This window comes from Nelumbo nucifera, chromosome 3 (assembly GCF_055504915.1).
Source record: "Nelumbo nucifera cultivar China Antique chromosome 3, China Antique-T2T, whole genome shotgun sequence".
In the NCBI taxonomy this organism is placed as follows: Eukaryota; Viridiplantae; Streptophyta; class Magnoliopsida; order Proteales; family Nelumbonaceae; genus Nelumbo; species Nelumbo nucifera.
Window position 1 is genome coordinate 3,880,987 of NC_142651.1, and position 26,206 is coordinate 3,907,192.

The window sequence follows — 26,206 nt, forward strand, 5'->3', positions numbered from 1 at the left end:
AATTTAAATTGTTAGTACATAATTTTATGATGAATTTTGTAAAAATATGAAATTATTAATAATTTGAATATTATTAAATCTATTGTAATTATTTTGTGTGTTTTTAATAAATATTTTAATGTTATTATATAATTTCATTATAACATTAAATAATTTTTAAACTTTTAGTTCAACTTTCTTTATATAGATATAGATAAAAAGTGGAGGAGAGGATAAATAGGAATTAGAGATAATTTAGGAGAGAAATAGGAATTAGATATAATTTAGGAGAAAGTGGGTGATAGTGGGGGAGGTAGCTTAGGAGAAATTTTAGGAGAGGATATCATTTAGGTTATTGGGAACGTGTGTGTGTGATAGAGAGAGAGAGAGAGAGAGAGATTTTATGTAATTTTTTATGGGAAAGGAAAGCATCTAATTGATTGTTTAAAAAATGAGATACAATAAAAAATAAAAAATGTATATATTATCTTTTACTATATAATGCCAATGCCTTGGCTTGATGTTTACATGTCTATAAAAAGAAACTAGTCCATTTATTTTCTTCTCTCTTTGATGAATTAGAACCCCTACAATAAATGTGGGGATTTTATGGATCAGCTTATAACCCACCCACCAAATACTTGGTAGTTATGGTTAGGGTTGTCAATGGTCTAGGTTTGGTGAACCAATTGTTAAAATTGGTAGTGCCAAAATCGAACCAGACTTGATCGGTTCTATTATTTCAAAACTGATACTAAACCAATGGGTAATTGAGACAAACGAGTCTACTTGATTGGCCCTGATTAAATAAATAAAAAAAAGCCATACTTAACAAAAAACAAAGAATGAACATCTCTCTCATGTCAATGGGTCGATGGTTCGATCGCTCGGGTCATTGGGTCATTGATTGATTCAACAGTTTTTACCCAAAGACCGAATCAACGAGTCAACAGGTTGATGGTTCCATTCCGGTCCCTACCAAGCAGGGCCCTCCACTAGTGTTGACATTAATCAAATAGATGATAAATTTTTCATAAATTTTGGTAAATAATAAAAATCAATATTTATAATCTTTTTAAAATTCAATGTTACACAAAGCGAGGCCTCATGCACTATTTCTTTTTCTTCTTTTCATTTATTTATTTATTTATTTTTGATGATTAGAGATATAGCTATTATTTCTTTGTGATCAATAATATATTGCTTTCTTGTAAATATGAATCTGTATGCATTCTGAGAGTAGCTATGACCCTCCCGGTATGTAATTACTCTATGTCATCATTGAATTGCTTTTTATCTATAGAGTATTTACTGTGTTTGGTTGCAGTGCAAATTCATTTGCACTGATGCAAAACTATGATAGTTCAAAAGATTTAGTTGCAAATTTTGATTTATTTTTGTTTCAAATTTTATCTTATTTGATTGCATTAAAAATGAAATAAAACAAGACTTAAAACAGAATAAAATAAAATTCAAAATAAAATTAAACCAAAAATTACATTTTTTATTTGCACTCTCATATATTTATGCTGGCTGGTACAAATAAAATTGCACTGCAACCAAACACACCATTAGGGAAGTTCTGAATCAAGCAAGAAAGATGTAGGAATAACGATGACATTACTTGATTGTGAGATGAAACTAGTGAGAGAGAAAAAAATAATACATAATTGTTAAAAATTAATAAATGCCTATATATAAATGGATAATTTTGTCTGATTTGTTTTTTATCACTGATCTGGTTATTATTTTTTTAAACAGTACCTTTTTGTCAATTGAATAAACTTTGTTATGTTTTGCAAGAAGTCCTTTTCTTGACTTTTTTATTAATTATCTATTGCCATACGAGAAATTAAAATATATCCTTTAATATCACTCTATATAGGTCAAAACTTATTTAATTATAAAACAAGTTTGGCATTCTCATTTTGTCTTTATAACAATTGTAGCCGTACATTGGGAACCTCTCCATAAATCTCACCATTCCTAGGTTTGGGAGGGTTATTGTGATAGCACACAAAAAAATAAAAAAATAAAAACCAAAATTATAACTTTGCCACTTTTCAATATATTTGTCGTTATTCCATCAAAGTCTTAGAGAAAATTCCCGATTACTTCCTCCTGTGCTAGTGCCACTTTTCTACCTAAACTTTAAAACTTTAAAAGGATTATAACATATAAGGACAACTTTAGGGCCTTAATATCAATAAAGGTAATACTTTTAAAAATAAATTTAAAAATATGTTAACTTTTTAAAAATAATATCAATTAAGGGCAAAAACATTGTTCATCTTATTCCTCTTGCAATCCATTCATCAGCACCATCGCCTTCGGTAATGTTTCTGTCCACCTCTGGCAACGTTGTTGGAGGTGGGCGGAGGAAAAGGCGGCAACGACGGTGCTAGTGGTCATTCCTCTGCTCAATGCCACCATCTCCGCCCACCAGTGCCGCTGCCACCTTTGCCTCCGCCCACCTTTGACAACGTTGCTAGAGGTGAAGGTGGAGGTGGCGGCATTGGGCAGAAGAATGACCACCAGCGCCACCTCCGACAACGTTACTGGAGGCGGAGGCGTTACCGAAGGTGGCGGCAGGGCGCGCTGATGAATGGATTGCAAGAGGAAGAAGATGAACAGTATTTTTACCCTTAATTGATATTATTTTTAAAAAGTTAACATATTTTTGAAATATTTTTTAAAACATTACTTTTATTGATATTAGGGCCCAAAAATTGCACTTAATGGCCTTATCTACTATAATCCCAACTTTAAAAGCAACAATTTAGTACACAAACTTTTAAAACATGTCAATCTAATACTTGTCGCTAACCAGCCTATTAACTAGCCATTAAGTGACATTTGAAAAGATACAAATATTCTTCGAGTGTCCTCTAATTTTTTTATCAATTATCTAAATGTTGATAAAAAATGAATAGTATCAAATCATTGTCTCTTCTATTCAAGAAAGTTGGGGTCATTAGACTAAACTACCTACTAAAACGTGACCTTAACTTTCTTGAATAGGATAGGTAAGGATTTTAGATTGATCATTTTTTATCAATATTTGAATGATTGATAAAAATAATTAAATAACACTTAAAAAGTATTTATATATTTTCAAATGCCACTTAATAGCTGGTTAATAACAAGAATGGCTCAGTTTCAAAGTTTGGATAAAAATAACATTAGACCAAAAGTAAAAGGTACTGATAAGGATTTTTCTCTAAATCTTATTATAAAGAGTTCTCTGTCTCAATGAAACTAGTGAAACGATAAAAAACAAATTAATAATTACTTTTGGTTCAATCTTAATTTGTTTTGAAACGATAAAAAACAAATTATGAAGAGTTCTCTACCCGTGGAAGTGCAATGTATTTATTAGAAAATACCAACAAAATACAAGCATATTTTGACTTATCAGCTGGACCTAAAATTGACGTCATTTTTTGAGAAATCTTGAAAATAAATTTCAATTTATATATAAATATAGATATTTAAAATAAAGGGCAGAATGAGAATTTCAAGGGCGGCGCAATTTTCTTCCAACACTCCTCAACTCTATAACTATAACTATAAGTCAAATCGATCTCGTACCGTACGTCGTTTCTCTCCAGCTAAACAACCTTTTCTTCTCTTCGATTTCTATATTTTTCTGCATCTTTTCATGTTTTCCGACAAATTTCACTGATCCTTCGATTCCTTCGTTCCAGTGTTCGTGTTCAACTCATTTCGTCCATCTCTGCAAATTCGATCAGTCTCCTCCTCCGCTTCCATCTTCCGCAAACAAACTTTTCAGCTTTTACTGGTGCTGTTTTCCGAACCTGGAACACCTGATTTCAGGTGTTGGTGGTCTATCGCCGGTGAGTGAAGAAAGGAGTTACTATGCAAATCGTTGAGCCGTGATTTCTATCTATTGAACACGATGCAGTCGGGTAACTTTCCAGTTTCTTTCTTTCTATTTGCATTTTGCTTTTTCTGTTTTAGTTTAAGTTTGTTCTGCGTTTGTGTGCTTCTCTGAGGTCCAAATTTGTTCAAGTTGATACTTTTTGTCCATTCTATTTTATTATGTCTTCTAGGAGCAGTTAGGAAATGTCTTCATCTTTGGGCTGTTGTAAGGCTGAAGATCTTCATATCTTTGCTATGGTTAAGATAATTCGTCTTGATTTTTTTAGTTCCATGAGAATGCAAAGGATTAGGTACTGATTTTCTGGAACTTGTAGCCGGTTGAATTGTTAAATGTTACTTTCAGCAGACAAAGGGTGTGAATCGGTTGAAAACGATTCTTTTTGAATATTCTTGTTTTTTTCTCTTCTAACAATCTCATTGGATTTCATTTTATTATCAACTAATGCATGTCACAAGAGACAAATGATTTCTCATACACTGCTGATATAGAAAACCCCAACTAATGCATATTATTTTTATTAATGATATCTCTCATTACCATCTTTTCAAAAAAGTACGCTTTGCTGTTTCTACAATTCTAGCCACCCCCAAGAAAAAAAAGAAAGGTGAAACAGCTTGGACCATGCTTACTGTTATTATTATTATTATTATTATTATTAGTAGTAGTAGTAGTACTACTATTATTATTATTATTATTATTATTATAAAAGTTGAGCTTGTGATTCTGATCATAACCCTCCCAAACTTTAACTAATTCCAACTGTTGTGAAATCTTTATTAGATGAGTTATTTTGACTTTCTTTGTTCTTTTATCTCAGGATATGACATCCACAAGCTGTTTCAAGAAGCCCAAAATCGTTGGCTGAAGCCTGCAGAAGTGCTTTTCATTTTACAGAATCATGAAAATCAGAAGCTCACTGAAGAGCCCCCTCAAAGGCCATCAAGTAACCTTTCTAGTCTCCATGATTTAATGCAAAATGTTTTTGTTTGTTATTTCTTGTTCACTTTTTTCTATTACTTGTAAGAAGTCATACTATAACAACCCTTATGGTCACTTGTGCAAAAAAATGCCAATGGTTGGGTATGTATCTAGTCCACCCCTCCCAAGACCCCAAATAGTTTGAAGCAATATTACGTTTTCAGAGATCTACTCAATCTCAGACCCCATAGGATGGCAGGTAGCTCAGCTTTGTTTTGAGTCCCCAATATCCATTGGTCAAGAGAAGATGGGTACAATAGTCTATAGCTATTTTTGAACATTCCTCCCATTCTAAGTTGCCAGGGTTACCCATGTTACACCCATTAAAGTTTAACTTGGTGTGATTGTGACTTGTTAGGCACCACTCCAATGAGGTTGTGAAGTGGTACATCCTCCTATTCTAAATATGAATTTGCTACACATTGCCACAAGTAAGGTTCTTTTGTTGGCAAGCCTCACCATGATCCCTTGATTTATGGAAGAAAGGAAGTAGCTTGAGTGGCGGCAAATGTAGTTGAACATTTGATTGGAAGATTGAAGGTATTGGGAGTGTGTCTAGTTGGAAAGTTAGTAGGGGCTGATCCAGAAGTTGGTATGGTGGAGGAGTGAGCAGAAGAACAATGGGGGGGGGGGAGAAAAAGTTTTAGGGGTTCAAAAGTTTAATGGTGGTCTGTTTTTGTTCATTTTTTACAGTAGAGATGCAGCTGACTGTGTTACAGTTCAAAAGTGAACAGGACCAAAATCCAGAAATGCAACTAAGTAGATGGATTTCCAGCAGAAGGGGCTGTTAACGGGTTGCATGGAAGGAGTTTGTCTGGACCGGAGTTTCAGGGATCCCCTTACATGCTTGGTGCTTGCATATTTTCAAGGCAGTGGGAACTGGGAAGTTGAAGTGGGAAGTTTTTGATGTATGATGACAGGAACAGAATATGGGATAGGATAGATTTGGCAAAAATTTTGGTCAAGGTGAATGATTTGAACAGAATAACCATGATGCTAAAATCTTTTTTTTTTTTGGTGGTGAGATATGTGATCTGGGAGTTGTGGTTGAGGGGGAGGACCAGATGTTCATTGAAGATGAAGCTGGGAAGAAAAGTTGAACTGGTCGATGTGAATGATTTGAACAAAAGAACCATGATGATCAAATGTTTTTTATTTTTTTATTTTTTTTTCTTTTTTGTTGTGGTGAGATATATGATCTGGGAGTTGTGGTTGAGGGGGAGGACCAGATGTTCCTTAGAGTGTTGTATACATTGAAGATGGGGCTGGGAAGAAAAGTTGAACTGAAAGTGAAAGGGGTGGAAGATGAAGAAAGGGGAGTGATGGAGGGTGATTTGGCCCGACCTCGTAGCACAGGGACAAGTGTGCGTGACCTGGCTCGACGAACAACTCAACCGTAACTCGGCGGGAAGGACCCGCCGAGTCCAACGTTGGCCACTTGGCGAGTTAAGCGACTCGCCGGGGACTAGCGCTCGGCCAGCCTTGACTCCCGCCAAGTATGGGAGATCCCGAACTCCTCTTGAGACCCGAGCTCCTCCTAAGGGGCCCCGAGCTCTCCCTTAGGGAGCACCCCGGTTTTTGGCTAAGTGTCCCGAGGAAGAAACACCTCGGGGCAGCACCGTCGAGACTCCTGTTCGAACTTGCTTAAGGCCCGCCTCCAGTGCGGGCATCTCGGTGCAAGGTAAACCTGCCCCCGGTGGTTCGGCGTACAATAGCTCGGCAGGCTGTAGGGAGATCTGCCTGACATCCGTGCCTGCCTGACCTCCGTACCTACCGGATCCGGTGGCAGGGCTCGGATCCCTTGCCAGGTGGCGTTCTGCTTGCCGGGCGGCGTTCTGTTTGTTAGACAGTTTTGTATGCCCTTAGCTTCAATCATTTTGATGTACTTTTGTTATTTAGTGGAAATAAATAAAGTGCATGTTTGATTCACGTTGTTTGGTTTAATTCTGTGTAAAACCCTAAAACTGGACATTTGTAGAGACTCATGTTAGTTTTAAATGTTCACAGCCGTTGGATAAGTCTGGGGAGATTTATCCTGTCAAGGCTGATACTGGTGTGCCACCAAGTGTTGGGATGGCCTGTCTCAGCCATCAGGGTAAGACCCGAGGCACATACAGCATGGGATTACTTGAATCCTTGAACCGGACCAGATTTCCAGTCTTGCCCTGGACCTTGGAGATAGATGGGCAAAACTGGAAAGTTACACCTGACCCCTAGACTCGATTATGACACTTCACTAGGTGCTGGATCAGGCTGCCTTTGATATGCCAATCAGTGAGATCCTTAGTGGGGATCAAAACCTGGGTATGTTGGGGCAGTTTGAGAATTCATCTGAGTGGGTGGTCATAGTGACAGAATCAGCCACTTTGTCGGACAAAGGGTAATGATCGGGAATGCACTCTCTCTGATGGAAACCAAACTGCCGGCAGTTGATTTCAATCGTTGGAATTTTGTTTTTGCAAAATTAATATATTTACATATATATGTACGGTTTCAAAATGTTTGCAAATGGTTTTAATTCCCGGGATCCATGTGAGAGGAGAGTGCGGCATTGTTCCTTGCAGCCGAGGGAGAGGTCCTCTCTTGTCGGGCAGTGCTTGATCATTAAGGGCTGAGAGGTTAAGTGTAAGACCATTTAGGATAATACCTGATGGGCTAATCTTGCACCTGCCCACAGTCCCTGGGTTTTTATAAGATGGCTTGGCCCAGGGACCACTTAATGTAAGTGTTGGGCCCATAGGGTTCATACGATGGACTCAAGGGGTTCATTGAGATTTTCAGTGAATTCGGCTGGGCCTTGTATTAAAGGCTGGGCCGAACCCATGTGGCTGGTGTGTAGATCAATGCTTGGGTCCCACGCCATACAAAGAAGCCCAACTGGGCAGCAGATTGGAAACTAATTAAACACTGAATACTTAATGGGCCAAAAGCCCATTTCGAAGTGGGCTGATATGATCACCCATCAATGGGGCGAATTTGAGATTGAAGTTAGCAAAAAGGATTGGGCTCTTAGCCTTATCCACTCTTAGAGACCAAATTCAAATCAGATTTGAATCTGGTAACCTCCTGATAAGATCAGGAGTAAGCTAACTCTATCTGGGAAAGGGATTAAGATTATCCCCTATCCAAATACTGATTTGGATTGGGATAACTCCTAATTAGGAGATTTCTTAATCAAGAAGAAAAGAGAGGAGATTTTCGAATGAACCAAGAGAGAGAAATAAGATTTCGATCCAAGAGGTTCTGGTAAGCAAGAAAGGTTCCTGCGAATTGAGATTAGATCTCATTCTCTCCAGAAAAGAAAACAGTTCAGCCTTTTTCGTTTCTGGAAATCTCCTCCTGCCGCCGCCATCTGCATTGTTGCAAGATTTGATCTTTGCAGAAAAGAAAGTCAAGAAACCAGTTCTTGACATCAGTCTTGCAAGAAAGACTGAAAGAATTCAGTGTTTAGTACATCCAGGGGATTCTTGTGAAGGATCCAGTGTGTAGGACGCACCCTGCTGGTTCTGTTCCATCCACAGCTGTGTCATCTTCAGCAGGGACAGATCTTGGAGCATTCTTTGGGCGTGAACACCAACTTTGGGAGATACTGCTTCTCCGGATCAGGTATAATCCTCCCATTTATCTTTTGGTACAGATCTGGTTTGATTAGTGTTCAAGTAGATCCTTGAATATTGTATTCTAAATTCAGGGAATATGATTCCCAGTTGGGAGAAGGTAGGAAATTTTTGAAATTCGCCCCACCCATTCCGCAACCTTTATGGCGTCCATTAGATGGATCCTACCATTCTTTCACTGTTTGCCATCTCTGAAAAGCATGGCGCGCTTGTCGAGTCCGTACCTTGCAATAGCAGTCTGCGGCAGCAACCTGCACCTGCCACACCTGCCCTGGCAGTAATGGCTAGGGCAGTGGCAGTTATGCCAGATATGGCCGAGCTCCGATATAAAAGAACCCCAACGCTCACGAAGTAAAGGGATTGAAGCTAGCACTTTCAGCACTCTTAACTCTTTGCATCTTCTTTGAGTTTTCCTCAGAGTTCTAACTTAGCCATCGGAGTGTTCCCTTCGGGAGATCTCCCCGGGAACCCTTCACCTTCTTCTTCCTCTCAGGTGCCGTCCATCACAGCTAGGAGCCAACTCTCAGCCAGCTAGGAGTGCCCAGATTGTGCAGCATCATTTGGCACCGTCTGTGGGAGACGCTTCAAAAGGCCTTCCTCTAACTTTTGTGAAACTTCCCTCAAAGAACTCATCATCACCATGGCTTCCTCCAGCAACTCCGGACGCCGGAACACCCCAGAGGAACAACTCCAGCTACCCACTGCATCGGGCAGTTCACCGTCCCTCTCTCCATGGACGGGGTACCTAGTCTGAATGTGCCCCTGACGGTGGCACCCGTGACCGTTCCATTACCCTCTACCATTGGAACAACCTTCGCTGAACACACCATCCTCCCTTCGGTGGCCAGCCAAGGTCAGTTCGAAGACCTGATGCAGTGCATGCGAGCCATGCAGGCCCAAATGCAACAGTTCCAGCAACTTCAGTTCCACCAGCAGCAAGTGCTGCACCAAGTGTCCCAGTATCAGTATCAACAACAATTTCCTTCACTCCCTCCCCTACACCCGGCTTCGCAGCCAACTAAGCCTCACCGCCGCAGTGAACTCCCTTCCCACCGAGGAGAGACCTCGGCATCGTCTCATGGAAGGAAGGAAAGACTCCCTACCCCCGCCTCGCGGCCTGCAGTCAGGTCGGGGGCCTCCCAGCCGGTCAGGCCAGCGTCACCTCAGCATTCGCAGTTCGAACCTCTACTTGCGGAGAACCGGTTCGAAGTGCTAGTCGACGACCTGGAACAAGGTTCCTCTGTTCGCAGCTACCGACAGCCGTCCCTGCCTCTCCCTGGGCCCATCGAGCTCAGTAACACCGAGGCCAGCAGCACCAACGCCGAGCCGGCCAAGAAGCAGTGGAGGCGCCGCCGAGCTCGCCGAACTGCCACCACCCACAGCCTGCCCGAGCTCAGAGGCAAAATAGAAATAAGTTCGGAAGAGGTAAAAGCTACACCACTTCTTTCAGTCCCCTCCTCTCTGTCCCTGGAGCTCCTCGCTGTCCCCATGCCAAGGGACTTCAAGCTCCACCCGCTGAACAAGTACGATGGGTCCTTTGACCCTGTTAGTGGTGTTAGTGAAGGGGTATTTCGGTCTTTGTACTTGTTGAGAATGTTGATGTGTATTATGTTAGTTCGAGTGCCTCTTACTTAAATAAGGGCACTTAAGTCTTTTCCAATAAGTTAATAATATAATAACAGGTCTGGCCGAATCTAGGGATACTTTTTTCTCTAATTCGAACTAGACCTTCTCTCTTTTCTCTCTTCTTTCCTCTCCTACTTCTTGCTATTTACTTTACTTTACAGTCAACGAACAAGACAAAATTCTAGGGCAGGTCGAACTTCAACATGGTATCAGAGCCACATTAAACAAATCAGACTTGCTAGAATTCTGTCTTCTGCGCATTCGAACTAGGGTTTCTCTTGGGTTTCTCAGCTGTGAGTTGGAGACTGGGAAAAGGGCTGAAAAGGAGTGATCGCCCTCTTCCCTTGGAGGTTCCTATGCCTCCGATTGTGTCGTTGGTGATTGGTTGCTGTGGTTTCTAAGCCCTAATTAGGGCTGGTACATGTGGTGCAGTGGTGTCTCAGTCCTTCGTGTGGTTGGCCTTCAGGCGATGAGGTAAAGTTTTTTTTTTTTATGCATATTTTTTGTTATGGACTACATGAGGTGTAGTACAGTTCGTATGATGGGTTTTCAGATTGCAGTATGCTAGGGTTTATGCTAGGGTTTATTCTGGTTTGTGTGTGATTCGAAGGGCAATAGTGTCTACTTAATGGTGAAACTTCCGGTAGCTGTGGATTAGGGTTTGTGGTGTTACAAGTGTGGTTTTCAGCATTTAATATTGCTGAAATTAGTGTGCAGACTTCGGTGAGTAGGGTTTGTGGTGTTGCAGTTTTCAGCATTTAATATTGCTGAAATCAGTGTGCAGATTTTGGTGAGTAGGGTTTGTGGTGTTGCAGTTCTCAGCATTTATTATTGTTGAAATCAGTGTGCAGATTTCGGTGAAGTGTTTGTGTGTAGTGTGCAGTGTGTAGTGCTCAGAATTCAGTGCTTAGAATTTAGTGATAAGGGAGTTCGGCAATGGCAGATAACAGTGATAGTAAACCTAGTGTCATGATATCTACTGACTACCTGAATGTCCAAATGACCTCCATTAAACTGAATGGAGAGAATTATGTCCCTTGGGCCAAGTTTGTAGAGGTTTTTCTGAAGGCGAAGAAGAAAGTGAAGCGCATAAGAGAGGAGAAACCCATTGCTAATTCTCAGGAGTATGAAGACTGGGAACAGGAAGATGCACAGATCATCACATGGTTGTGGAACAGTATGGAACCCAGAATCAGTGTGAACATGTTTCTTGACACAACCAAAGAGGTATGGGATCATGCTAAGAAACTGTATTTAGGTCAGGATAATACCACTAGGGTATATCAACTGTATCAGGAATACTTCAATCTGCAATAGGGAAATCAGAGCCTTGAGGAGTACTATGCCAGTGTGAGAAATATCCGTAATGAGTTAAACGTCTATCATCCTCTCACTTCTGATGTCAAAGTTCAACAGCAACAGCGAGAGCAACTTGATGTGACACGGTTTCTGGTGGGGCTGAAGTCTGAGTATGAACCAGTACAAACCCAGATACTAGGGGGATCTGCTCTTCCATCTTTAGAGGAGGTGTTTGCTTGTCTTCGGAGGGCTTCCATTGGATCTTTGGATTCTAATGTCTCAGATAAATCAGCATTTGCAGTATCGAGAGGTCGAGGTGGCAGAAGTGGGGCTCGAGGAGCCCAGCCTAGCAGGAGTGGTAGTAGTGGACCTACACATATCCGTGGTGGTGGTCGTACTGGAGGCAGAGATTCAGGGGGAGCTTGTGGTAGAGGACGTGGCTCGGGTCCACGGAAGTGTACTCATTGTGGTTTGGATGGACATACTATTAACTACTACTATGACTTACATGGTCCTCCCTCGACGTGGGCCAACCATGCCATGACTAGTGACACCAGTTTCAGCTCTAGACAGGAGAACCGGTCAGCTGACCCGATGCCTTCTACTCCCTCAGATGGTCCAGGCAAGGAGATGGTGAGTGTTCCTCGGGATGAGTATAAAAGGTTTGTTCAATCCAAGTTGCAGCAGAACACAACTACCTTTGCACACTCAGGTATGGCTTGTTTGGCATCCACACCCAACCCTTGGATTATTGACTCTGGAGCCTCCGATCACATGACGAGAACTCCAGGTGTGTTTTCATCTCTCACTCATTGCTCAACATCACAATCTGTTACCCTTGCTAATGGCTCCACATCATCTATCTGTGGTGTTGGTAATGTTGACCTAGACCCTGTATCCCTATCTTCTGTTTTATATGTACCTAAGCTTCCATTTAATCTTATGTCTGTTAGTAAGCTGACCAAGTCCCTTAAGTGCTCCATCACATTTTACCCCTCTATGTGTGTTTTTCAGGATCTCAAGACGGGGATGAAGATTGGTGGAGGGCATGAAGCCGGTGGACTGTATTATCTTGATGGTGGTGGAAGAACGTCAACGACCCTTCAGTCATCCATTTCTCCTCTCCATTGGCATTGTAGATTTGGTTATCCTTCGCTGAAAGTGTTGCAGTCCTTAGTCCCTTCATTGAGTCAACTTTCTGTTTTAGATTGTGAGTCTTGTCAATTTGGGAAACACCATCGTGTTCCCTTTCGTTCTAGGGCCGATAACCGTGTGTCGAGTCTTTTTTCTTTAATTCATTCAGATGTTTGGGGTCCTTATAAAGTGATGTCATATAATGGATACATATATTTTGTTATTTTTGTTGATGACTGTTCAAGAATGACGTGGCTCTATTTAATGAAAGAAAGAAGTGAATTATTTGCTATCTTCCAGAAATTTTATGTTGAGATTTGCAATCAATTTGGCGTTCACATCAAAATTTTCCGTTCTGATAATGGTCGTGAATACTTGTCTTCATCTTTTCAAGAATACTTGGACCAACATGGCATTATACACCAAACTTCCTGTGCCTACACTTTGCAACAAAATGGGGTTGCTGAGAGAAAGAACCGACATCTTGTAGAAACGACACGCTCCCTCATACACCACATGAATGTTCTCAAAACCTTTTGGAGCGATGCAATGCTCACCTCTTGTTTCTTAATTAATCGGATGCCCACGTCTATTCTTGATGGTCGTTCTCCTTTTAGTGTCTTATTCCCCAACATGTCTCCGTTTCTGCTTCCTCCTCGGGTATTTGGGTGTGTCTGCTTCGTTCATAATCTGGGTCCCGGGACTGACAAGTTAGATGCACGTTCCCTGAAGTGTATCTTTCTTGGCTATTCCCGAACTCAGAAAGGGTACAAGTGTTATCATTCCAGTTCTCATCATTCCTTGGTATGTGCTGATGTTACATTCTTCGAGTCTACTCCATTCTTCGTGGGGTCCGGTGATGCTGCTTCCTCCACATCACCACCTCCTCTTCCTCTTCCTGTGGCTGATCCACCTCCTCTGGTTCCAGTCATGCCTACGTCCTTGCCTCCGGTGCCACCGTTTGTTGATCGTCCACCCATCCATCACGTGTATACACATCGCCCGCGTATACCGGCTGCAGCTCCTCCGGCTTCATCACTGTCGACAGATCCAGCTCCAGCTCCGACACCGGCCTCTGACCTAGATCTTCCTATTGCCTTTCGGAAAGGTAAACGTACCTGCACCCTTCACCCTATTTCCAATTTTGTTTCACTTACTCACCTCTCCGCCTCCCATCACCAGTTCATCTCTTTGTTATCCTCCGTGGTTGTTCCTAAGGATGTCCAGGAAGCCCTTACCTCTCCAGAGTGGTGCTGTGCTATGGAAGAAGAGCTCTCTGCTCTGCATCATAATCACACTTGGGACCTCACCGCTCTTCCTCCTGGGAAGTAGGCTGTCGGTTGTAAGTGGGTGTATAGTGTTAAGTACTTTCCAGATGGTCGTGTTGAGCACCTGAAGGCGCGGCTGGTTGCCAAAGGGTACTCCCAAACCTATGGCATTGACTACATAGAGACATTCTCCCCAGTTGCTAAGATAGGGTCAGTTCGTGTCGTCATCTCCCTTGCAGCTATGTATGATTGGCCTCTACATCAGCTAGATATCAAAAATGCCTTTTTGCATGGTGATTTGCTCGAGGAGGTCTACATGGAGCAACCACCAGGGTTTGTTGCTCAGGGGGAGGATGGTAAGGTATGCAGACTTAAGAAGGCTATATATGGACTTAAACAGTCCCCTCGAGCATGGTTTGGTAGGTTCAGTGAGGTGGTCAAGAAGTTTGGTATGAAACAGTGCCAAGTTGATCACTCTGTCTTCAGTCTTGACTCTTCGGCAGGCAAAATAATATTGGTGGTGTATGTGGATGATATCGTTGTGACTTGGAATGATAAAATGGGCATTGACAGATTGAAGGCATTCCTACAGGAACACTTTCAGACAAAGGACCTTGGCAAGTTGAAATACTTTTTGGGCATAGAGGTAGCAAGATCTAAGCATGGCATTAATTTGTGTCAGAGGAAATATGTGCTTGATTTACTGGAAGAAACAGGGTTGCTGGGTACTAAACCGACTGAGACATCTATGGAAACAAATACGAGGCTGAGCAGTGATATAGGTGAAGTATTTGAAGACCCTGGCAGATACCGACGACTTGTAGGCAAACTAAACTATCTAACCATTACTCGGCCAGATATTTCATTTGCGGTTAGTGTGGTGAGTCAGTTCATGCAGAAACCTTTGGTCCCACATTGGAATGCAGTGTTAAGGATTGTGAGGTATTTGAAAGGAGCTCCTGGTCGTGGTTTGCTGTACAGGAGTGGTGGAAAACTGGTAGTAGAAGGGTACACCGATGCTGATTGGGCAGGTTCTATGTCTGATAGACGATCTACCACAGGCTATTGCACCTTTTTGGGGGGCAACCTGGTAACGTGGAAAAGTAAGAAGCAAATAGTTGTGGCAAGAAGTGCAGAAGCAGAATATAGGGCCATGGCACATACTGCTTGTGAATTAGTGTGGCTAAGGAACCTTCTACAGGAGATAGGATATGACATCAATACTCCAATGAAGCTCTATTGTGACAATCAGGCAGCGGTTCATATCTCTTCCAATCCGGTGTTTCATAAAAGAACCAAGCACATCGAAGTTGACTGTCATTTTGTGAGAGAGAAGGTGCTGAATGGAGTGATAGAAACTGCATATATTAGTACGGGAAACCAGTGGGCAGACTTGTTTACAAAATGTTTGAGTCGGGGGAGAGTGGACTACATATGTAACAAGCTGGGATTATATGATATATACTCACCAGCTTGAGGGGGAGTGTTAGTGGTGTTAGTGAAGGGGTATTTCGGTCTTTGTACTTGTTGAGAATGTTGATGTGTACCGTTATGTTAGTTCGAGTGCCTCTTACTTAAATAAGGGCACTTAAGTCTTTTCCAATAAGTTAATAATATAATAACAGGTTTGGCCGAATCTAGGGATACTTTTTTCTCTAATTCAAACCATACCTTCTCTCTTTTCTCTCTTCTTCTTTCCTCTCCTACTTCTTGCTGTTTACTTTACTTTACAGTCAACGAACAAGACAGAATTCTAGGGCAGGTCGAACTTCAACAGACCCCAACGACCACATCGACGCCTTCTAGTCCCAGATGCATCTGGCCAGGGCGAGGGAGTCTTGCATGTGCGTGGCCTTCTCCACTACTTTCAAGGGAGTAGCCCGCACCTGGTACCGAAACCTCGCGCCGGGCTCAGTAAGGAGCTGGGCGTAGTTCGTGCAGGTCTTCACCTCCCACTTTGTCACTAGTAAGAGGTGCCCGAGGACCCAAGAAAGCCTCCTCAACATAGTCCAGAGGGAAGGAGAGTCCATTTGGAACTACATCAAGCGGTTTAATGACGCTTGCCTGCAAATACCCGACCTAGACCCTGCAGTTTGGCTCATTGCGGCCAAGCGGGGCATTACCCACAAGGAGTTCAGATGGCACGTGGTGGTCAACCAACCCAAGACCGTGATCGAGTTCCTCGAATTGGCAGATCGGTTCATAGGGACAGAAGAGGAGATCAACCAGAAGGGCGAGCAGGCCCTTGAAAAAAGAAAAAGGGAACCAGAGCCCCCAGCTCTAAGTGACAGCAAGAAGAAGAAGGACTTAGCTCAGGGGGCAAAGCCAATCTAGCCTTTCCGAGCTCCGGCAGCATAAAGGGATTATACGCCCCTCAACACTAAGTGGGCTGAGATCCTCATGACAATCAAGGACGCCCCAATGTGAAGTGGCCACCTTGGCTTAAGGCCGATCCCAATGTTAGGAACAAAAACTTGTATTGTAGTTTCCATAGAGATCACGGTCATAGTACCGAAAACTGTAAGAACCTTCGCGACGAGATAGAAGAACTTATCCGTCGCGGGTATCTAAGAAATTTTGTACAGCATAATAATAATAATAAAGCAGGTAGGCACGGGGAGCAGGGTAAAGAAGCTCCCGAGTCCAGCAGACAAGCAGAACAGCCGCAGAGGCAACCTTTCGACGAGAGACCAGTTCGGGGGACCATCCATGTCATTGTTGGGGGATCAATTGTCGCGGGCTGCACTTCGGTAGCAGCCCGTGAGGCCGCCAGGGAAGAGCTTAACCCCCCAAAGTGGCCAAGGATAGAGGAACCGATCTTCTTCATTAAGGACGATGCGCGAGGGGTCCATTATCCCCATGATGACGCGCTCGTCATAAAGATCAAGATCAACGACTTCGAGGTCAGGCGCGTCCTAGTCGACTCGGGCAGCTCGGTAGATATCCTCTTCAAGGCAACCTTCGATCAGCTTCAGCTCCAAGAAAGCGACCTGAAGCTTGCAAACACTCCACTCATGGGATTCAGCGGTGAGGAGGTCAGGCCTTTAGGGAGAGTCACTGTACCTGTGGAGGTCGGCACCTGGCCCAACATGGTAAGGCTCAACCACGAGTTCCTAGTGGTCGCGACCCCCTCCCCGTACAATGCAATAGTAGGTTGGCTCATCACCCACGCCCTACGAGAAGTAGTCTCTACCTACCATCTGGCGATGAAGTTCCCTACAAACTTCGGAGTCGGAGTGACGCGAGGTGTTCAACTCGAGTCCTGCAAGTGCTACATAGCCACCCTCAATGGAAAGGCCAAGGTAGCAGACGACCTCGAGCTAGAACGACTTGTGGAGCAGTCCGCAGAGCGAGCCACACCTACCGAAGAGACCATTCCCGTCCCGGCTTCAGCAAAGGATCCAACTCGGGTACTTCAAATCGAGCGAGCCACACCTACCGAAGAGACCTTGTCTTCGCTCCCTGCGGTCTCAACTGGTAAGTTTCTTACTCGAAAATTTAGATGTTTTTGCATGGTCAGCGGCATAAATGTCCGGCATAGACCCCAGCATTATAACTCATAGGCTCAACACTGATCCTGTAGTTAGGCCCGTTAGACAGAAGAAACGCAACTTAGCCCCAGAGCGGTGGAGGACAGTCGACGAGGAGGTCGGGAAACTCCTTGCAGCCGATTTTATCAGGGAGGTTCATTACCCGAGCTGGGTGGCCAACCCCGTTCTGGTGAAAAAGGCCAACGGTAAATGGCGCATGTGCGTCGACTACACCGACCTGAACCGAGCTTGCCCAAAGGACTGCTTCCCACTTCCTAGGATCGACTGTCTAGTGGATGCGACCTCAGGGCACGAGTTGTTGAGCTTCCTGGACGCCTATTCAGGCTACAATCAGATTAGGATGGACCCAACTGATGAAGAGAAAACTGCCTTCATAACCGAGTTCGACCTGTACTGTTACAAGGTCATGCCCTTAGGGTTGAAAAATGCTGGGGCCACTTTTCAAAGACTTGTAAATAAGCTGTTTGAGCCACTAGTTGGCAAAAAAGTAGAGTGTTATGTAGACGACATGGTCATCAAGACCCAATTCTCACATGAATTAGTACAAGATTTACATTCAGTTTTTGAAATTCTACGTAAAGAAGTTAAATCCAAACAAGTGTGTCTTCGGTGTCACCTCGGGTAAATTCCTAGGAACATCGTTAACCAGCAAGGCATTGAGGCCAACCCGGACAAAATCAAGGCCATCCTAGAAATGAAACCACCCCGGAAGCTAAAGGAGGTTCAGAAGCTGAATGGCCGGTTAGCCGCCTTGAGTCGCTTTTTGTCCAAGTCAGCAGATTGTTGCCTGCCTTTCTTTAAGGCCATAAAAGGCAAAGGCTTTGAATGGACCAAAGAGTGCCAGCTTGCGTTCGACGAGCTCAAAAGACACCTCGCCAGCATTCCGGTCTTAACCCGACCCGAAGTGGGTGATGTTTTAGATCTATATCTCTCGGCAAGTGACGAGGTGGTCAGCTCGGTACTAATAAGAGAAGTAGACCGGGTCCAATGACCCGTCTATTATGTTAATAAAGTGTTGCAGGGAGCGAAGACAAGGTACCCAAAGATAGAAAAGTTAGCCTATGCACTGGTGATAGCAGCCCGAAAGCTCCGCCCATACTTCCAAGCTCACACCATCGTTGTCCTTACCAACAAACCTTTGAGGCAAGTTTTGCTCAAGCCTGAGGTCTCGGGAAGGTTGACAAAGTGGGCCATCGAGCTCAGTGAGTACGAACTCCAGTATAAACCGCGAACTGCTATCAAGGCCCAAGCCTTGGAAGATTTCGTCGCAGAATGCACCTTTAGCTCCGAAGCCCCCAGGCCGGTGGAACACGAGGCCCCCAGTACGGGAGAGCTCGGAGTTCCTGGGCTGGTTGAACTCGAGCGCCGTGAAGTAGCAACCAGCGCAACATCTCTCCTAGTTAGGCCAAGCCTGAACTGGGATGAAGAACCCTGGATCCTTCACGTAGATGGCTCGTCAAATCGGCAGGGCAGCGGAGCTAGGATCGTTCTATACAGGCCAAGTAGTGTGAAACTGGAGTACGCACTACGCTTTGAGTTCGCGGCATCCAACAACGAAGCAGAGTACGAGGCGCTGCTAGCCAGGCTGGATCTGGCAAAGGAAATGAAAGCCAAGCACATCGTCGTCTGCAGTGACTCCCAACTCGTGGTCAATCAGGTTCTGGGTGAGTATGAAGCTCGCGAGCCAACCATGGTAGCATACTTAGCCAAAGTAAGAGGGGCTTTGCTCAACTTCCGGTCACACTTCATCCAGCAAATCCCGAGATCAGAGAACGCTGAGGTCGATGCCCTATCACGGTTAGCCAGCACAGGAGATAACACCATGAGGACTGTGTATATAGAAAACTTGCCTTGGCCTAGCATTCTCAGGGGGCAGAGGAGGTCGCACCCGTCGTTCAAGCAGAGCCGAGCTGGATTGATCTGCTCACGAGCTTTCTACTACATGGGGCCCTCCCTGCAGATCGTAATGCCGCCAGGAGGGTAGAGCGCTAGGCAGCCAAATACGTCATGATAGACGGACGGCTGTACTGAAGATCCTACACGCTCCCCTACCTGCGCTGCCTGCGACCCTCTGAAGCCGAGCTCGTCCTTCGCGATACTCATGAGGGCCTGTGCGGTGGACACCTGAGGGGTAGAGCCCTCGCTCAGAAAGCACTACGGCAAGGGTATTATTGGCCAACAATGAAGGCAGATGCGACCGAGATCGTTAAAAAATGCGACAAGTGTCAGAAGCACGCCAACATCCACCACCGACCTGCCGTCGACTGAAAGTACCTCAGTAGCCCTTGGCCATTTGCACAATGGGAGATTGACTTACTCGGACCATTCCCACCGGCTACAGGACAAAGGAGGTTCCTAGTGGTGGTACTTGACTATTTCACAAAGTGGGTCGAAGCTGAACCTCTCACAACAATCACAGCTCGGAATGTGCAGAACTTCTTTTGGAAGAACATAGTGTGTCGTTTCGGATTACCTCGGGTACTGATCTCAGACAGTGGTAAGCAGTTCGAAGACATCAAATTCCAAAACTGGTGCCGAGACATGGGAATTCAGCAGAACTTCACCTTAGTGGCGCACCCTCAGGCAAATGGTTAGACGGAAGTCACGAACAAAGCTATTCTCCACGGACTAAAGGCGCGACTAGATCGAGCTAAGGGACTATGGGCAGACGAGTTGCCCAGTGTATTATGGGCCTATCGTACCACAGAAAAAACCGCCACAGGAGAAACCCCCTTTAACCTCACCTACGGCACCGAAGCAGTCATTCCAGCCGAGATCGAAGTTCCCTCGTTGAGAGTAGAAGCGCATGATGACAGGGCGAATGAAGACGAGCTATGCACTAACCTTGACTTGCTTGAAGAAGTACGAGACTTCGTATACATCAGGACCGCAACCTACCAGCAAAGGGTAGCTCGGTACTATAACGCCAGGGTCAAAAAGCGGACTCTCCGCGTTGGTGACCTGGTTCTCCGTAAGGTTATGGTGCCTGAGCCCGGTGTTGGCAAGCTCGGTCCGAACTGGGAAGGACCCTACTGAGTAAGGCGAGTACTCGGGGAAGGAACGTACGAGCTCGAAACCCTGGATGGGGAACAAGTACCTCAGGCATGGAATATTGTCAACCTAAGGCAGTATTACCTATAAATAACTGAGTAGACCACAAGTCACTCTCAGGGCTTAAGGGCCAAAATGTCGAGCTAACAAAGACCTCGGTGCAATAAAACTTCGAGAGTAGACCACAAGTCTCTCAGGACTCAAGGGTCAAAATGCCGAACTAGCAGACTCCGGCATAATAACCTAGCCACCTCTATGACGCGAACAAATTTTAAGGGACCACCACAGTACATGACATATCGAGGGCGCAAGCAGACCAGCAGATTCCGCGACGCTTAGCTCACCTCGGCATACAACCAGAAGACAGTTCGGGCCAAAATGCCTTACTGTGGCTTACTATGACAATATTATCCATAAATCACCGAATTGAGTAGACCACGAGTCGCTCCCTCTAGCCTAAGGGCTAACTTGCCGAGCTAACCGAAGACCTCGGCGCTATGCATGACAACCGTCTCGCCAACATAGGCTTAGTATGCCAAGGACAAAAGGCGTCTCGGGTACGAACTCCCTAACGCTTAGCCTACCTCGGTATACGTTGGTAGGGGTAAACGCCAACCTAAGTAGCCAAGTAGATAGGTCGGGCACACGCCTTACTATGTCCCCCTTGGCGTATGTTGTAAAATCTTATGGTCACCCCTACTAAGTACAGGGAAACAGTTCGGGGTGACAGCGGTAAAGGGACGCCCACCTCAAGAACTAAATTCGCTAGCTCGATAGCTCGGGATAAGACAAACACTTCGGCAAAAGAGAATTACACAAGTACTTAACAAAATATGTACTTTCATTACATAATATGTGCTTCCATTACAAGAACCTCAGTACAAAGGATCAAGAAAAAGAGAAAGTAAAACTGAGCTCGCAGGCCTAGAGTACAAGGAGCACACAACTACTTCGAAGGCTTGTTAACTTCACTCGGAGCCTCTTCGGGGGTGTCAGCCAGGTCGGTAGCACCAGCCTCCTCATCGCCGCCCTCCTCCTCGGAGTTTGGATCATCCATGGCCCGGCGGGCCATGTCGTCTGTGATCCTCTAGGTGGTGATGGCACTTGTGTCGAGGTCGGGGTATGTATGCCTTATCAACCACCTGCTGAGCTTAAACCCCCTACGTTAGACCTGCGACATCACATCGTCAAACCTAGATGATTTGACGTAGTCAATGACGGCCTGGACCTTCGTCTCCACGAGAGTTTGATCGAAGATCTCGGTCTTCTCCTTGATATCAGCCTTGAGATACTCCACCTCGTGCTCCAGGGCCCCCTTGGCTTTCTTAAGTTCCTGCACCTCGAGCCGCGAAGCCTCCTGACCCGCCTTGAGGCTCTCCACCTCGAGCTTTAAGGCCTCCTGGCCTACTCTGAGCCCGTTCACCTCAGCCTTCAGCCTGTCCCTCTCGCGGGCTAGCTCCCCTTTCTCTGACAACAGAACTTCAATGAAGCTCTTCTAAGCTGCAGTGTCACCTTCCAACTGATGGATCTTACACCGAGCTGCCCTCAGATCAGTATGAGCTGCGCGAGATGACTCCTTAGCAGCCAAAGCCCGCCTCAGATGTCTGTCAGACTGAAGGGTCAACGAGTGCACGGCGGTGTTCACCTGACAAAAGGAGGTCGGTCAGTACCAAAGAGAAGAACGAAAGAATGGGAAAATGATGATTCTTAGAGTGTGAACTCACCACCATAGCGTGGGTTGCAGCACGAGCCCCGAGCTGACTAGGGGTGAGGTTGGCCCAGTCTGTAGCCTCTGCAAGGTAGACAACCCTTTTACTTTTTTCAAGGCTACACTGGGGGATCATGATGCTTTCCTCCTCCTCCTGGCTCCCCGAGCTGGACACCGTCGTCTCAGCAGCATGATGAGCCGATTCTTCGGAAGCCTCAGCAGCAGCCTCTGCGGGATTAGGAACTTCGGCAACAACCCCGGTGGGCTCGGCGACCGGCTCTGCCGCCACCTTAGGCTCCTGAGATGGTAAGTCCCCCTCCAAATCTATCACTGGAGGGGCATCAGGGAGCTTGGGTTCCGAGATGGGAGCCTGTGGGAGCTTGGGCCCCGAAGAAGGAACCTGTGGGAGGTCGGGCTCAGGGGTGGGGGTACTTAGGGGCTCTACGCACGCCTTCTTGGCAGTTCACTTCTTCCTCTTCTTCATTTGGCGAAGGAGCCTCTGACCGGTAATCCTTTCTTCCTTCATGGGACCTGCAATAGAGCTCGGTGTTAGTAAGCTTGAAAAAACTTAGCTAATTAAGTGAGACGCTAAGGTAAAAATAGACCTACCCGGGGTCAAACCAGCTTGAATGAGCTTCTCTTCGGCAATGTAATCTTTGTGATCGAAGCCGACCTGAGCCCATGAGTGGAGTGTTTCCCTCGTCTTCCGGTCGAGAATAATGCCGGGGTCTTGAGTAGCCATCCTCCAGCTAGTAAGGAAGGGCCACCCCGTGCTGCTCTGGACTACAAAGTAGTCTCACTTCCAGGCCGGGACCTTGCTTGGGAGTTTATGTAAAAATTTGAAGATCGGGCGAGGGGACAGATAGTAAGTCCGCCTGTGCTCGGGGAACGCCCGAAGCGCTCTTCTTTATTAACAAAATAGAACAAAGGATATCTATATCTAAGGGAAGGTTGTACTCGAAACAAAGGGAGATGGTCCCGACCATGTTTCGAATAGCGTTTGGGTGGAGCTGGTCCAGCGTGACGTTAAAACGTCCCAACACCTCGGGGATAAGGGGTGAAGAGGGAGACGAAGCCCGCCGACGAGTTGCTCCCTAAAGATCACGATCTCATCCGGACTGTGCTCCCAAGAGAAGTTGCCGGTAGGAAGACTATATGAGTATTCCTGAGGTAGGTTGAAATGCTGGATGAGGTGTTGAAGCCTCTCTATCGTCATAGTGGATGGACCAAACTGATCTGGCACCCGACCTCGGCGGGAGGTGGACGTCAGCCTACTCGAGGTCACCCGTGCATCGTGGGAAGGCTGGGCAACAGCGGGTCACCCTGACCCGAGGTACCCACCTCGGGCTCGTCTAAGAGACTATCCCCGCTAGACATTGAATGAAATAAACTGAAAAAGGAGAAAGGGAGGCTTGGGGACTCACCAAGGAAAAACGCAACCGAACTAGAACTGGACGAGTTAGAAGACCCGAGCTCAAGATAGACGAAGGATACTTAGTGGCGAAAGAAAATAACCAGGGTCCCCCGCTATTTATAGCCGCTAGGCTCGGGCACCAACGGTCAAGATCAAAGCAATCTGACGGTTCTTAAGAAAACTTGCTGCGAGGCTCTCGAGGTGAAATCAGTTTAGCGCATTTTTTGGCGTCCGCGAAGTCTAGATCGCGTGATGTCCGCACGTGAGTTGTATGCAGCCCGGGTTTTTTCCTTCCGAGTGAACTGAGCGCTAGATCGGTCTGGCGCTTGGGTTGCCTGATAGGGTGGCATGAGTGCTAAGCCAAATACACCCGACGCACTGTGAACTCCCCGTGCTGGGTCAGCACCCCCAGCCAGCACGGGGAGTGGGGGGCAATTGATGGAGGGTGATTTGGCCCGACCTCATAGCACAGGGACACGTGTGCGTGACCTGGCTCGACAAACAGCTCAGCCTAATAGCTCAACCGTAACTCGGCGGGAAGGACCCGCCGAGTCCAACGTTGGCCACTCGCGAGTTAAGCGACTCGTCGGGGACTAGCGCCCGGCCAGCCTTGACTCCCGCCAAGTATGGGAGATCCCGAACTCCTCTTAAGACCCGAGCTCCTTCTAAGGGGCCCCGAGCTCTCCCTTAGGGAGCACCCCAGTTTTTGGCTAAGTGTCCCGAGGAAGAAACACCTCGGGGCAGCACCGTTGAGACTCCTGTTCGAACTTGCATAAGGCCCGCCTCCAGTGCGGGCACCTCGGCGTACCTCGGTGCAAGGTAAACCTGCCCCCAGTGGTTCGGCGTACAATAGCTCGGCAGGATACAAGGAGATCTGCCTGGCATCCTTGCCTGCCTGACCTCCGTACCTACTGGATCCGGTGGCAAGGCTCGGATCCCTTGCCAGGCGGCGTTTTGCTTGCCGGGCAACATTCTGTTTGCTGTCTTTGAAAAGTATGGCGCGTCTGTCGATTCCGTACCTTGCAATAACAGTTTGTGGCAGCAACCTGCACCTGCCACACCTGCCCTGGCAGTAACGGCTAGGGCAGTGGCAGTTATGCCAGATATGGCCGAGCTCCGATATAAAAGAACCCCAACCCTCACGAAGCAAAGGGATTGAAGCTAGCACTTTCAACACTCTTAACTCTCTGCATCTTCTTTGAGTTTTCCTTAGAGTTCTAACTTGGCCATCGGAGTGTTCCCTCCGGGAGATCTCCCCGGGAACCCTTCACCTTCTTCTTCCTCTCAGGTGCCGTCCATCACAGCTAGGAGCCAACTCTCAGCCAGCTAGGAGTGCCCAGATTGTGTAGCATCAGGGAGTTACAGGCTCTAAAGGGAACATGAACAGTCGGTGCAAAGAGGAAGATGATGAGTTGGCTTCAAAGAGGGGTAGAAATGTAATTTTAGGGAAAGGCGGGAGTTGGGCTGACGAGAATAATGTGGGACATGTGGTAGAAGGTAGTTATTTGAATATTAAAGGTAAGCAAAAGAAGGGTATTTGAATATTCATCAAAAAAGAAGGGTATTTGAATGAAGAAGAAAAATCTGAAGTGGCAAGGCATTCTCATGCGCTGATTGATGACATAGTATGTGGGGCTCACTTTTATAAGAAAAAGACAAAGCAGGATAAAACATTTGAACAGAAAAGGGCATTAAAAGATAAAAGAATTAGGGGTAAAGTACTAAAGTTGGAAAAATGTCTAAATACCAGATGAAGATATTAATAATATCAAATACTGTATAACCTCTTCAGGGGTGTGACAGCAGAGGATTTCAAGGTGAAAGTTTTGAAGAACAAAAGCAAATATATAACAATCATTTTGAAATCAAAGAGCCTAGGAGAAGAGACAAGTCTTGTTTTACCAAAAAGATCAAACAGATCAAAAGATTACCTTTTAATTCATGTAACCAAAGTATTTTCCTGCTTGAAAGCTTTGATAGTGTGTCTGTTGTAATTATTTTAGAATCTTCAATGGGTGCTTCCAAGAGGTTGATCAAGTTGCTGATGATAGGCCATATCTGGAGTGAGATGATGCCATTGGAAGAGGAATAAATTCCAAATGATGTGGTGCTGCTGGTTTGGGATTATTTTAGCAGGGATGGAGGGGGGATTGTATGAGGTTTATTCTGGTTTTGGGGTGATCTGTTTGGAGTGCCAATAGAGGGGTGCTTATGTGTGCTTTCACTGTGGTTTGTTTTTTTTTCTTTCAATAAATTTTATCTTTACTATACAAAAATGCTACAACATCCTAACTAACTGATTTTCCAAATAGGTGGGTCTTTGTTCCTTTTCAACAGGAGGGTCCTTCGGTTTTTTCGTAGAGATGGTCATGTTTGGCGAAAAAAGAAGGATGGCAGAACTGTTGGAGAAGCACATGAAAGGCTTAAGGTTTGTTAAAGAAATTTACATAATACATAGTTATATTTATTTGCATTGTTACTTTGAAAAGCCTTTTTCTTCATGTTGTAGTAAGAAAAACCTCAATAGCCTGATTTGATAGTCAGCAATTATTTGGTGTTGGAGATTGCTCATAATCTTGAAAAATTACTGCTCATAAATGAATGGTTAATATGACTTGATAATCATCAATTGTTTTTGACTAAAGAAATACAAGCTTTTAAGATAAACTTGGACATC

At 45.2% G+C, this 26,206-nt stretch overlaps 1 protein-coding gene across 2 annotated transcripts in view; it reads left to right on the forward strand.

The window, feature by feature from the left end:
* The first annotated feature begins 3,445 nt into the window (after positions 1 to 3,445).
* LOC104592861 (calmodulin-binding transcription activator 4-like) overlaps positions 3,446 to 26,206 on the forward strand; it is a 70,511-nt gene continuing 47,750 nt past the window's right edge. The window contains exons 1-4 of one of the 2 annotated variants that reach the window (XM_010252374.3): positions 3,446 to 3,571; positions 3,687 to 3,908; positions 4,701 to 4,826; positions 25,842 to 25,957. In XM_010252374.3, the coding sequence (XP_010250676.1) occupies positions 3,899 to 3,908; positions 4,701 to 4,826; positions 25,842 to 25,957 (252 nt within the window). In that variant the 5' untranslated portion in view covers positions 3,446 to 3,571; positions 3,687 to 3,898. Of the gene's footprint in view, positions 3,909 to 4,700; positions 4,827 to 25,841; positions 25,958 to 26,206 lie in introns of both variants that reach the window. The other variant, XM_088900644.1, reaches the window with a different exon arrangement.